A 13,460-nucleotide genomic window follows, 5' to 3' on the forward strand; every position below is an offset into this window, starting at 1 on the left:
ACTAAAAAGAAGGTAGTTACAGAGCAGCAGGGTTGTGAAAGCCCTAATCTTTTCCCTTCTGGTGATCTAATAGAAATGTGGCATGGAGAAGTCCAACTTCAGACCCATCTGCATTATCATGTTGAGAAACCCAAGTACAGCACAGCAGTCCTCGGACTTGCACTGTGCAGTAGAACCTGAGAGTTATGAACTAAGCAGTCAGCCACACACCTCACTTGGAAGTAAATAATCAGACATGCCTCCCCCCGCCCCCAAAAAAGATGACTCTAGTAACATACTGAGTTTAAATGTAAACTACTACTAATAAAGGGAAAGCAGCATTTTTTTCTTCTGCATAATAAAGTTTCAAAGGTGTATTAAGTCAGTGTTCAGTTACAGACTTTTGAAAAAACCGCCATAACGTTTTGTTCAGTTTGGAACAACCCCTGTTCCCAAGGGGTTCGTAACTCTGAGGTTCTACTGTCATTCAGATTGAATTATATTTACCTCCTTACAGCCCAATGCTCAGGTCAGCCCTGTCCATGCTACATGACTAAATCGTGTTTTACTATATTAAGGACCCCACCCCAAAAGAAAAGTAGTTTCTAAAGCACAGATGGAAATTCAGTTCTCAAAGAGATATCCATGCCATGAGACACGCCCACTCTTGAATTACGAGTTGCTGAAGAGCTGGTATAACAGGGGTCCTTACAGACTAGAATTGAGGTAATTTGGAAGGTTTCTTTGGGTATCGTGTATAGCACAAGCCCTGGCTAGGTCAGGTATCGGACAGGCATTCCAGGCGGTGCAATGGTAGAGTAGGACAGAAGTCTGTTTCTTCGGGGCATAACCTTTAGCTAGTCACTTTTGAAAGTCAAATGGAGCACTAACAAACGCCTGAGTGCTACTGCTTCTCTGGCACCGTTCCCATAGGTCTGTGGCGCCGTTCTGCAAGAGCATATTCTGCTGGGCTGATTGATTAGCTCTCTTGAAATATCCTGGATCGAGGAGCCTGTTGCCAGAGAGATGTGGCGGCTATTGGCAGTCACCTTCAAAAGCTCAATGAAGAGCTAGTGACAACCATGCGGGAGTGAACATTTTACACAGAGGACTTTTAAACCAAGGTCGTGTCACAAGGATGGGGAAAAGGGCTATTGGGTTGTCTACATAGACTGCCCATCTGTCTGACCATCCTCAGCCTTAAAACGTAGTGAGCTGTGTTGGGGTGATTAGAGCCCTGTCTCTTGTACTAAATGCAGAGGCTGTGAAACTCTTTGATTTGGATTAACATGTTGGATTAACGAAGCTCGTCACCTAGCTCTGAAACACGTCGCTGTTCCAAACTCAGATTGGTCCAGGCATGGTTACCCAGCTGAATCTCATGGAATGGGTTCTACACTGCACAGAACACTTGCTATTCTCTTGTACTCTCTCTGGGATTACCTATGCTATGGGAAAAACATTGAAGGGAAACTTAGCCCTGCAAGAAGGCAGCAATACCAGAGCTGTGTCCAAACGTCAAGGCAGCAGGTTCACTGTGCCTGTGTCTGCACTACAAAATTGTCAGCCTAACTTATGTCGGCATAGAGCCATGTCAGCTATTAAATTGCCTGTGATCTTGTCTCCTTGTGCCGGTGCACGTGTATCGATTGTATTGTTAGTGTGGGACGTTGTGGGATACCTGCTGAAAGCCCTGACCAATCAACATAAGCAATGCAGTGTCTGTGTTGACGCTGCCTTGACGTAGGTTGACTCTACACCATTTAGGGAAGTAGAGTTACTAAATCGGCACAGAGAGGCACATAACATCGGCGGGGCCAAATTGAAGTGAAGACCCTTCCAAATGTAGGTCAATGCAAGGCAGTTAATGTCGATCTAATTGTGTAGCATAGACCAGGCCTGCATTTTCCCCTACAGTATTTTTGTTAGGATCACAAGTGAATCGCGTAACCCATTTTCACTGAGGTGTATTTTGTACAAGGCAGAGTCTCAGTGAGGCCATTTGACAAATCTGCATCCCTGATGACACAAGATGAACCTGTTCTTTTAAACGCCTGAACGCTAGTCAAGAGAGTAGTTTCCTGGAGAGGTTGCTTGGGGGAATGTTTCCATTGGTTTAGCCTTACCTACTGAGTGTGTGTTCCGGCCACTGATGGCATTCGCTGTCTGCTTTCTCACCTTTCAGATCTGTGCCGTTTGTCTGGAGGAATTCAAGCCCAAAGACGAATTGGGAATCTGTCCATGTAAACATGCCTTCCACAGAAAGTAAGTGCAGAGCTACCCGTCGGTACAAAAGACCAGAGTGATGTTTACAAAAGCCTCCCAAGTCTCTTGGAAACACTGGCAGGGAGATGTAATTGATGGCCTCTGAATTACAAAGGCTTCTATTGTATACATCTGCCTGTGCTGTGTTCTGAAGGATTAACAAATGCTGCTACTCTTCAGTAAGGCCTCATTTACTGTGTTAAGTTGAGCGGTGTTGACGAAAGCTTTGGAGAGCTAGTCACAGTTGCCTTGAGAGTTGGTGGGAAAGGGACAGGAGCCTTGCGTTCATTGGAGAGGCTAGTGTTCTCCCAAAGTCACTTGGGTTCGATAGTCTAGGGTTCTAGGTGGCAGCTGTGGCTGTGAACCGCACGGTGCAGTTAAACCTGCCTGTGGCGGGCCTTGGTTTTAAAAGCACAGCTCACTGCAATATGGAATGCTGACAACAAAGCTGGGCATGTCAAGTGGGACAGGCAGGCTTTCCTGGAGAACTTGGAAAGGAGCAAGGACACTTGGCAGAGGGTACATAAAGCTTTTGAAAGCATATGGGGAACATGAAGTGTGGCACGGGTAGGGGAAACAGAGAACTCGATGTGACTGGGTCAGACCAGATGGCTATAGGAGAGTGCTCCAAGGCAGCCCTAGATTGAGTAGGTCTCTGTTCTCTGGATAAACCGGCGGGGCTGGCCTAGTACCAGCAGGAACGTTCCAGAATCAATCTGGACAGTCAAGGCCAGTTGGAACACCTGGAGCCAATTAGGAGCCTTCCAGAGCTAAGGGAGTCAGGCTAATCAGAACACCTGGGGCCAATCCAGAAGCAGGTGGGGCTGGTTTGAAAGGACTCCCCTTCTGCTAGGTCAGACGTGCATGAGGAGCAGGGAAGGAGCCAAAGTTCTGAGAGTGAGAGGTGTCTGAGTGAGAGCTGGGAACTGCAAGTCAGGCAGAGTGCCCTGGAGGAGCGGGACATGCTCAGGTACCAGAGGAAAGGTGCTGGGAGGGATGCTTTGAGGGAAGTGGCCCAAGAGCAGAACAAACCCCATCAGTTGCCACTGCCTTAGGGTCACAGGGCCGGAACCAGAGAAGTGAGCAGGCCTGGGTACTCCCCAACCATCCCCCCACCACTGCAGTGTCTGTTCGTGGGTAGGGAGACTAGAACCATAGAGGGGTTTCATCTCCTATTAGGGACTAGCCTGTGACGAATGTGGCTCAGTAGACTGACCCTTGCCCCAAAAAAGGGAGGCTGCGTGGAGGGTCAAGCAAGCCTCTGAGGCTGGACACGATCGGCCAGAAATGCAGGACCCTTGAGCACTGCCAGAGCTCTGCCATATCGAGATACGCTTGGGTGAGGAGCAAGGAAGGGCTGTAGGAGGAGAAGGAGGTGAGAATGGAGGCATGCCGAGTTAAATAGTTGGAACAGAAATGCGTAAGGCGTGGGAAGGTGGTGAAGGGACTTGAGCAGGAGGAGAGATGCAATCAGAATTGCTAGTAGCCTCTTCGGCAGGCTGGATTGGGGGAGTGGAGTGTAGGGAGACCAGAGAGGAGGATGCTTAGTGATTGGGGTGACCAGGTGGGAAGATCTGAACCCAGGTCTTAGCCGTAAGGCTAGCAATGAAATAAATACTCGCACCGGAACGCCGCTGTCCTGGTAACTTGTAGGTTATGTATTAGTCTTGTATCGTCTGCAAGTGTGGGAGAGGGAGGGGCCGTGGCTGGCTTCCAAATTCCACTGCAGCCACCTCTCCCTGGAGAAAGGCCAGCGGGCTCACTAGAACGATTGGGCTGGAACGTTCTGATTTAGTCCTGAACTTCTCACCCTGCAACACACACTAAAATCTCACAGAGGGATAGCTGAGTTATCGGTAACTTTAAAAACGAGTAGTCCTGTGGCAGCTTAGAGCAGGAGTGGGCAATCATTTTTGATGGGGGGCGGGGGTACTACAAGATTTTGGAAAGTGGTCGAGGGCCACACTCTTCCATGATATTAATAGAGGAGGTGTGGGGTCTGGGATGGAGGTTGGGTGCAGAAGGGAGCTCGCAGTAAGAGATTGGGGTGCAGGAGGGAGAGTGGGGTCTGGGAGGGAGTTTGGGTGAAGGAGGCAGTTGTGACCTAGAGGAGAGGACTGAGTGCAGGGTTTTGGGATGTGACCTACAGCAGGAGTGTGCAACCCTTTTGCATTCGCGACCCCCGGACCCAATAAAAGGGGGTCCAGAAAAATTTTCGTTGAGCCAAAAAAAAAATGTAATTACCGCTCCACTCCCGCCACTCCCCCCAACCCCTGGTGCATGTATGGGTGCCAAGCCAGGAAAAGAAAATACTGGCCGACCTGGATCAAGGCACTGTGACCCCCAAGGGGATCGCAACCCACGGGTTGCGCACCACTGACCTAGAGCAGCGGGCTGGAGTGCAGGGGGTTGGGATGTGACCTAGGGTAGGAAGGTAGTGTGATCTGGGGCAGGAGATTGGGGTGCCAGATCTGGGAGGGATTATGGGTGTAAGAGAGGGGCAGAGGGCTTGGTTATGTGGAGGGGCTGGGGTTCCAGAGGCAGGCTCTGGCCAAGAGACTGACCAGCCACCAGCCCAGTCAGCCTGCCCTGCCTGCCTACAGAGATAAATGCTTGCAGAGCTTAAAACATTTCTCGGCCTGCCTGCACGGCCACGTGCTGGTGTGAATAACTGGAGGGGAGGGGGATGCCTGGTGCTTCATGTGCTGCCTCTTATTCAAACAGGCAGCTCCCCATTGGCCAGTTTCTGGCCAGAAACTGGCCAATGGGATTGTGCTGAGGGTGGGGGCAGCACCTGAAGCTTTCCCCCCTCCCTTCTGAGCTCAGTTTTTAAAGAGAAACCGCTCCGCAGCTGCTTTTCTGAGCGGTGTGCAGGGCAAACAGTGGAGCCTGCCTGGGGCTCCCTGCTGCGACCACGGGCCGGATCCAGTGGTTTGGCAGGCCGGATTTGGCCTGCAGGAGGTGTTTTGCCCAGGCCTGCCTTAGAGACTGAGCAAAATATATAGAGAGAGGAAAAAAAATATCATGAGCTTTTGTGGGCAGAACCCACTTCCTCAGATGAGCCTGAGTGAAGGAAATAAAGGGGGGACCCTCACAATTTATAACAGAAAAAGAAGGGAAGTACCTGTCAGTTGTAGTGCTGGTGTAAGAAAAGCAGGTTTTATAATGGGCCATCTAGTTCAAGTCTTTGTTCAAGCCAGGGGAAACTGTCAAATTGTCATATAAAGGTCAATTCCTCACTCTGACTCTGAAGTTGGCTTGTGAAATTCCTGTGTAGAAGAATGGCCACTTTTAAACCCATTAATGAGTGCCCAGGCAGGTTAAAATGTTCCCCTATGGCAGAGCTACTCAACACGTGGCCCATTTGTTTGCGGCCCGCGAGGCAGTTTGGGTTTACGCGGGGCTGAACACATAGCCCGCGGGTGGGATCCTTTGAACATGGCCTCTTTTGGGAACACGCTCCACAATGGCGAGTCAATATAACCGTCTTCTGTAGATATGTGCTTTAGTAGTTAAACTCCTGGACTGTCATTGCTCATTAAAAGTGCTCTCATATCAGTGGAAATTGGGTAAATATTGCATTGCAATAATATCAGCAGAACTGACTTAAATGGGGCCTGTGTGTTGTGTAATCTTACCGTAATCTTTGGTCCGTCAGAGTGAAAGAAGCTATTTGCATATATTTGCACGTATATGCAACCACACTTAAGTTGCGACCTTCGGCATGTGCTTGTGAGTATCGTTGCGGTCCCCGGGGCTTCCAAAGTTGAGTAGCCCTGCCCTACAGGTTTCTGTACGTTACCATTTGTAGTATCTGATTTGTATCCGTTAATCGTTTGTACACACAGAAACCTGTAGGGAAACATTTTAACCTGCCTGGGCACTCATTAATTGGTACGTACCCTGCTCCACATGCCTTGGCTTTATGTGCGTGTCACGTTAGTAATATTGGTAGGAACAAAACAACACTGATGGAAAGCAATGGAATCTGGCAGCCTTGCACGTGGGCAAAGGTAAACAAAACGTCTCGCAGGCCACACACCGAACCCTGATGGGCTGCAGTTGTGCAAGGCTGGTTTGGAAGCTATTGTCAGGATGTGGGTTTGCTTGTAGGGCACTCACTCTTGAAAAGAAAGCAAAAGTTGCAGGAGCGAGAAACCACCGTAATCCATCCCAGCACTCTTAACAGCCAACCCAATTCAGCAGAATCTGGCACGTTAAAGTGCCGGTTTTTATTTTGCATCGGAGGAGGGTGGGGAGTTTTTAAAAAGTCTTTGGCTGAGGTGATTTCTGACCAGTTCCAGTACAGAGATGGCCTAGGAATTTTCCTCCTGCAAAAACGCCTCTTGGCTGTATACTGGCTGTACATGCAGATCAGAAGAGGGATTTTAAAATGAACTAAAATGCTGGAGGGAGAAATGTACTTAACAGGATGAAAATGGCAGAGGGTTGGGGGGCAGGAATGTGGGGCTCGATTCTAGCTTGGTCTCTGACTCTCTGAATATGAGTAAGTCATTTAATGTAGCTCGGTGTCCACAGCTTGAACAGGGAGATGATGGTTTCTACCTCCAAAAGGCTGAGAGAATTAATGTTTGGCAGGTGACCAGAGGCACTCGGGGGGCGGCGGGGGACAGAAGTGTACCAAGTATGTGTTCCAATTCTGTGTGAATGAACATGTCCTTTTCCTTTGTTCCCAGGTGCCTCATTAAGTGGTTGGAGGTGCGAAAAGTGTGTCCACTCTGCAACATGCCCGTCCTACAGCTGGCACAGCTCCATAATAAGCAGGACCATGGGCCTCCACAGGGACCCTTGCCAGGGGCTGAGAACATTGTATAGCTTCTCCCATACAAAGAACTCTTCCATCGCAAAAAACATCACCAGGCGTAAACCCGGGGACTTCTCCAGAGACTCTCAGATCTCTGAATCTCTCGCTTTCGGCCTTGGTGCATCTGCCAGGATTCCCTTTGTCTCGTGAAGAGCTCCCACAATGCACTTTAGGGGACGGAGCCAGATGCTTGGATGTCAGAACAACCAAAGCAATATGCCGCCTGCGCAGCCGGAAGACAGAGGGCGGCCGCCTGCCGAGGCGTTTGGGTTATTTGAGAGCACTTAGATCGACCCGGTCGCCAATATTACACTGGTGCCTGTTTCCGGCTAGCTGACTAGATGGTGTGCCAAGAAAGAAGGACAGTGTTCCAAGTATAATCAGAAAACGTATGAGGCAAAGTCAAGACCCAGGCCAAGGTGCCTTGAAGGGCAGCTCTTATGCTGGCAGGGTGTATCTTCCCATCTCAAGACGACAAAACCAACCTCCCCCCGCCCCGCCCCACCTTTAAAAACTGCCTTCCCAAGGCCAAACCCAGCCTGAAGTGCGAGTGGCCGAAGAAACGAGCAGGGGCAGGGCTTTATGTTGTTCCTTTAAGAAGGTTTTTCCCGAAGCTGTGGCATGACTGAGAGGTTTACATTTTGACAATGTCCTGTTAGCATGGGCAGCACTAGACAAGTCTCAGCGACCTCCGAAAGACTGCAGGTGCATAAGCCCCTTGGGTGCCGTTGTTCCAGGGGAAGGCTTGCAGGTGTCGGTGCATCTGTCCAGGCGAGAAATTGGGTCACGCCAATGGCCTGATTGTTTTGGGGGGAACTGAGCCCCCACACCTCCCCAGTCTTCATCTCTGAAAATCAACCCTTCCGTGGCCCTAGAGGAGCAGTGGGGTTGGAGCTGCTCTGGAGAACTTTCGTTGCCCCGAAGGGAGCCCCCGGGTGTTTTGGAAAGCGATAGAATGGTTGCCTGCCAAGCTGGCTTTGGACACAGGCACTGCAAACTACTCAACAGCCATCCATGTGTCCTTGTTTTCCTCTGCAGTATGAAAGCCCCTTTAAACGGCTCAAGCTTGCCCAAGACCCAGCACTTACACAACTTACACTTCCTTTCTCGTGTAGTTGGGGAAGCTTGCTGGCTGTGCACAGCCTCGCTCTCCCACACGCCCTCCTGTCTGCCCCATTGCACTCTCAAAGGGCTGATTTCAACTTTGTGGTAGACGGGCCCAAGTCCACTACGTTCAGCAGTGTTGTTGTCTCTTACCCCGGTGACAACCTTGACCATCGCATGTTTCTTCCTCTCGGCTCAGAGCTAGAGCGCGGTACCATAGAGAGAGCCCTGCGTGGATACAAAATCGGTATCTGCCTCCCCATCTGCCATAATGATCCGCAGATATCCAAAACCCGCAGCTGTAAAGCGGATATCTGCAGGTTAGGTCTCTGATTTCTAGCTCCACTTAGACGCTACCAAATGTCCTGAATTAGACCAATAGTAAACAGTACAGAGGCAGCTGGACCAGAGAGGAATTCTCCTTAAATGTACGTAGCTGGCCCTTGTCTCAGAGAAGGGAAATGCACTTATTGCTGCTCTTTCTCCGCCTAGGCACGTGCCTGTGTGCTTATTGTCTGCTGTCACGCAGCCCCTTGAGAGACTCAGAGCAGATCCTCTGGTTCCTGAACAGTGTTGCCTTTGCTGCCCTGTCCAATCCAGTTTCTATCTCATCCAGTCCTTTTGTCTTCTAAGCATGGCTTTCTAATGGCCACATCCTGCTGCCATTGTTCTCAGTGGAAAAACCCCCTTGGCTTCTGTGGCATCAAGATAGGGACATCAGAGGGGGAAGATTCACATACTCTCGTGCTCGCTGCGCTGACTTTGCAGCCTGCATTTTGCGTGCAGAGCATATTGTGACGGGAGGCGAGGGGGAGCCAGGTGTATTTGTTTGGGAATGTGAACCCGGCCCTGCACCCTTGGCTCACTCACGCCTCTTGGTTACCTGCATGCAGGTATTTGCATGAGCTGTGAATTGCTGGATAGTTCTACGGGGGAGCCTTCCAGCGGCCTTTGGAGAGAAGGGTGGGTTGTGAACCTCCACCGTGCGCCTCTTTGCCCGCCGCGAACATCACAGTCGGGTAACCTGACTAGAAAGGGCCCGAGTGCTGTTCTTTCCCTTTCCTCAATCCGCACCACGCTGGTAGTAGTCGGCAGCAGGAGTAAAGCAGCGTGAGGTGTCTTTGCCCTTCGTTCCCTTCACAGCGCTATGGCGCTGGACCGCACCAGCACTACTCTAGGCATGTTGACTGATTGGGGGGAAGGGGGGCAAAGGGAGCACTTACCCTGGGCGCTTTCAATTGCTCCTGGAGCAGTGCGCTATGGGTGGCCTTTAGGGCTGCCTGGGAAGGTGGGGGGTTCTGCATGGCACACTCCAGGCAACACTGAGCCCCCGGGGAGGGAAGTGATGCACCATGTTCTGGGTAGCACTGAGGGCTGGCTGCCTGGGGGTGCAGAGCAGGCCTGCCCCCCCCCCCCCCCCGCCTTGCCCATGGCCCTGGCGAGGCTGTTTGCGTCACTGGAGACCACAGACTGTCCCCAGCAACCCTTGTTGACTTACCTCTCAGCCTAACATATGCATTTCTCATGTGCCTACACAACAATTTAGGTCAGACTTGAAAACAAAAATCTCCAGGATATTGTATCCAGTCCTGCTGTCGCTAAAGTCTATGGGGAGCTTTTGCCACAGGCTTCACTCGGAGCAGGATCAGATCCGTATTGTCTGTCTTGTATTAAGCGCACCCTTCCTGACCCCCTGCGCCCCCCGCGCATTGACCCTCTCTGTGCACTTTTATTATGTTGCCACAACCGTTTTCTGGGTCATTCAGAAGACTGTGTCCTGAACGTGGTGTGTGTGAAATTCTTCCCTAGGCCAGTAGGTATCTTAGATTGTACTCTGCGTGGAACAAGGGTTTGGATTTGAGTGATGAACATACATTGACAGGGCTGGCTTAGTTTCTTCCCTGCTGTCTCCTGGCTGTGCTGATAAAACTTGCATTTTGTTTCGGTTAGGAATCCCGCAAGCTCCAGAGCTGTATCTCTTTGAAGATAATCATGTGCGATTCCTGTATTTTCTTGCGCCCCGGAAAAGCAGCCAGCCTGCTTGTAGCTCATCCTACGTGCCTCTGCCCAAGAAAATCTGAATTCCTTCCCTGAACATAGGCCTCTTTGAGGATGCCCATGAGAAAGTGGCGGCTTTGGTCACCACATCACAGTAAATGAAAGTGGCTTATAGGCGGGTCTCTGGCAACATACACTCTAGAGTCAGTGTGTCTCCATTCCTGTGGCTGGATTAGAATTTAGTATGAATTCTGTGAGGCTTGCTTGCACAGTTCCTGATCCTTCCAGGTTTTCAGTGCTCAGAGCTTCTGTAGAAAGCCCTGGAGTTTGCCCAAGGACAGTTTGCTGGATCAGCACTAAGAATTTTTTCTGATGGCTCAGTTGGTTGGAAATTGGGTTGAGCAAAAAGCTTCATGTCCAGGAAGGAATCTAGCCGAGGTCGGCAGTGTCTGAAAGTCGTGGCCACGTGGTCGTGGTTGAATGATCTGCAAGTTGCCGGTGTCACACCGTTAGCATCTGGTCTCTCCTTGCCCAGAGACGTCATCTCATTGGGTACTCTTAGTGGGAATCAGAGTAGCAAGGCTGAGCAATGGGCGGTTCTCCTTTCTAGGGGTGTCTCTTCAAAGCAGGGACACAGGCGACTTCGAGATGCTGTTTGCAGGAGCCCTGTCTGTCCTCGGTACAGATCTTCGGTCTCCAGAGTTTCGAGCTAAAATTAGTTTTGGAGAATTTCCTGAAACTAAACTTGTCTCTGGTTCTCAGCAGCATATCAAGTTACAAGCAAACTTGAAGCCATCCTCTGATGGGGCCCCAAATCCCATCGGGGCGGGTAAGCCTACAGATATAGAGAATAACGTCAGCAGAGCAAATATAAAACCGGAGGGAGGGGAATTAAAACCCTCTCGCAGAAGCTGCTCTGAATTGGTGCCATGTGAAATGTCCTCTCAGATGGCCAGAGGAATTCCCTGCACTTGCCTGGTGTGCTGTCAGTCCGTGAGACTTGTCTTCCTCCTGTTCGTGCCATCTAGCTCGCACTCAGGTTCACCTTGCTGACGGTTACGAAGGTGGTTTGCCAGTGCTCCTGTGCAAGCGGCACAACACCACCTGGTATATCCGTCTGGTATCTCCAGAGCAATTGACTACCTCGAGAGAGCCATTCCGTGTCCTAAATGTCAGAGGTACCTGCTATAAGTGTGCGGTGCTGTGTCATACCCACCCCCCCGGGCATACCAACGTGTGGTCCTCTCTCCAGTTCCCAGCTCTGGATGCTGCCGAATGGCACTGCGGCTATCGAGCTGACTTACCGTTTGTTTCACATTTGCCTGGTGGTTTGGATGGGTGCCCCCAAAAGTTGCCCTAGATCCCTACAAACTCAGCACTTCCTGGGGAGACAGCGACCCGGGCTGGTGGGTGGAATTCGGCTAAAATACACAGGAACCACATTCCTGTCTGGTAAGATTCCCTCTCCCGGTCCCATTAGTCAAAAATATTTGTCTGACAAGCCCACCCACAGCTCCAGTTCGCTTCAGTGGGATTGTGCAGGACTGGCGCCTCTCAAGACCAACCCAAGGCCCATTCAGCCTTCGGATGAAAGTAGAAGTTCTTATGGCAGATGCAATTGTATCTCCTTTGATTGAACAGTCCCTTCGTATATGCACCTCCTAACCAGCATCCCTTCCTCTAGTATTTACCCTTAACTCCCACAAGGTAACAGAAGGCCACTAATTTTAGCAGGTTAGATGTGATCAGTTCCTGATTGTATTTTTGTATCTTAATGCGGACAAGAGAACGCCCCACCTCTCTTGCTCCTGGGTATTCCCTACTAGTTTGCTCCTTCTCTTCCAAGTGCACGATGGGTGCAAAATTTCATTCCCACAAGCAGAGAGGACAGGATCTCTGTGAATGGCCAGGCCTTGGGGCCAACTCCTTTTGTGACACGAGGCCTCCATTGTTGCACTAGGAAAGCCACACCTTGCGGCAAAGAAGGCTCCAGTGCAGCTGTATTGGCTCTGCCATGCGCCTGTGTCTCGGGTCCCCTTGGAAAGCTGCCTGTTTGCCTGGCTCTTCCGGGAAAAGCGAAGCCACTTTCCGTCAGCGCGCGAGTGTGTGGCCATAAACCAGGTTGCCCTGACCAGAGCGTTTGTAGTGCTGGTGGATTCTGAAGTATGATCGGCTTTCATTGACCGTATGAGGGGATGGAGCTGCAGGGCCTAGCTGGGTGTCCTCCTCCTCCATGTGTCTTCCTCCTCTTGGGGAAGGCTCATGTCCCCCTTGCTTTTGGGGAGCCCCGTATTGAGCTCTTTGCCAGTGGAGGGTGGGCCTCTCTGACCTCTCACCCCGTGTAAATCTGGAGTAATTCCACCACCGCCAGTGGATTTACCCCAGGGTGAGATCAGAGTCCAGCGCCATGCCTCTGGGGCTCACTCGTATTGCTCAGTCTCTTTGGGTGTGAATGGAAGGGGCAGGGTGTTAGTTGTGGCCCAAACCCTGCTCTTACTGAGGGGTTTCTCTTTTTTGCTTCAGTATTTGCAACTCTCCCTTTGGAAAGGGTGCAAGAAAGGGGTCGTTCAGTATTACACTGTACAGGCTTTTTCTAACAGCAGAGTAGACTGTTCTTCCCAGTCCTTCAGGAATGGGGATAAAGTTTCCCATAACCAATTAGTCTGTGTGTTTTGATAGCATCAATGTCCGACTGGTCAAATGCTAGCGATTAGTTCTTGCGGTTAGGCCATCAAGGGTTTTGGGTTGGGGAGGGAGGGGTTCCCCATCTCTGTAAATACCGTGTGACTCCTAAGATGTTTATGAAGCTTGGAGCCTCTGGGTTCATAGACATGTTTGTACACTAAGAATTCTGCAGCAGAATATTTTTTAAAACATTCGCTGGTTTTTTTTGTAAGCTATATTTTTGTATATTTAATTGCTATTTTAAAATTCTAATGCATCTTTTTTGCTAATCACACTATTGTTACGAACAGAGAATTTGCATGTGATTTGACTTGAAATGTAAATAAATGCAGATTTTGGAAATCGTGCTGTGTGGCAGTCACTTCCGCCACCTTCTCAACTGACTCACACACCATGTTCCCCTGGCTCCAGGCTGCCTATGTCACCCCCCGGGTGACGCTGGCTGAGTTCACTGTGGACAAACAGGATCCACAGCTGGGGAATCCGGGCCAGTGCACCAGGGTGAGAATAAGTCCGCAGACTGCTGGCGGCCCCTCCTTGCTTTTCCCCTATAGACCTCCAAGCAAGCAAGCAAGCACCATGATTCCACTGTGATAGATGGAAG

General features: G+C 50.5%; 1 protein-coding gene across 4 annotated transcripts in view; it reads left to right on the forward strand.

Moving 5' to 3' along the window:
- RNF24 (ring finger protein 24) overlaps positions 1-13,198 on the forward strand; it is a 75,682-nt gene extending 62,484 nt beyond the window's left edge. For all 4 annotated transcript variants that reach the window (XM_075930981.1, XM_006139209.4, XM_006139207.4 and 1 more), the window contains exons 5-6: positions 2,165-2,244; positions 6,942-13,198. In XM_075930981.1, coding sequence (XP_075787096.1) covers positions 2,165-2,244; positions 6,942-7,080 — 219 coding nt within the window. In that variant the 3' untranslated portion in view covers positions 7,081-13,198. The remainder of the gene's footprint in view (positions 1-2,164; positions 2,245-6,941) is intronic.
- Positions 13,199-13,460: the final 262 nt, after the last annotated feature.

Source organism: Pelodiscus sinensis, chromosome 5 (assembly GCF_049634645.1).
Source record: "Pelodiscus sinensis isolate JC-2024 chromosome 5, ASM4963464v1, whole genome shotgun sequence".
Lineage (NCBI taxonomy): Eukaryota > Metazoa > Chordata > Testudines > Trionychidae > Pelodiscus > Pelodiscus sinensis.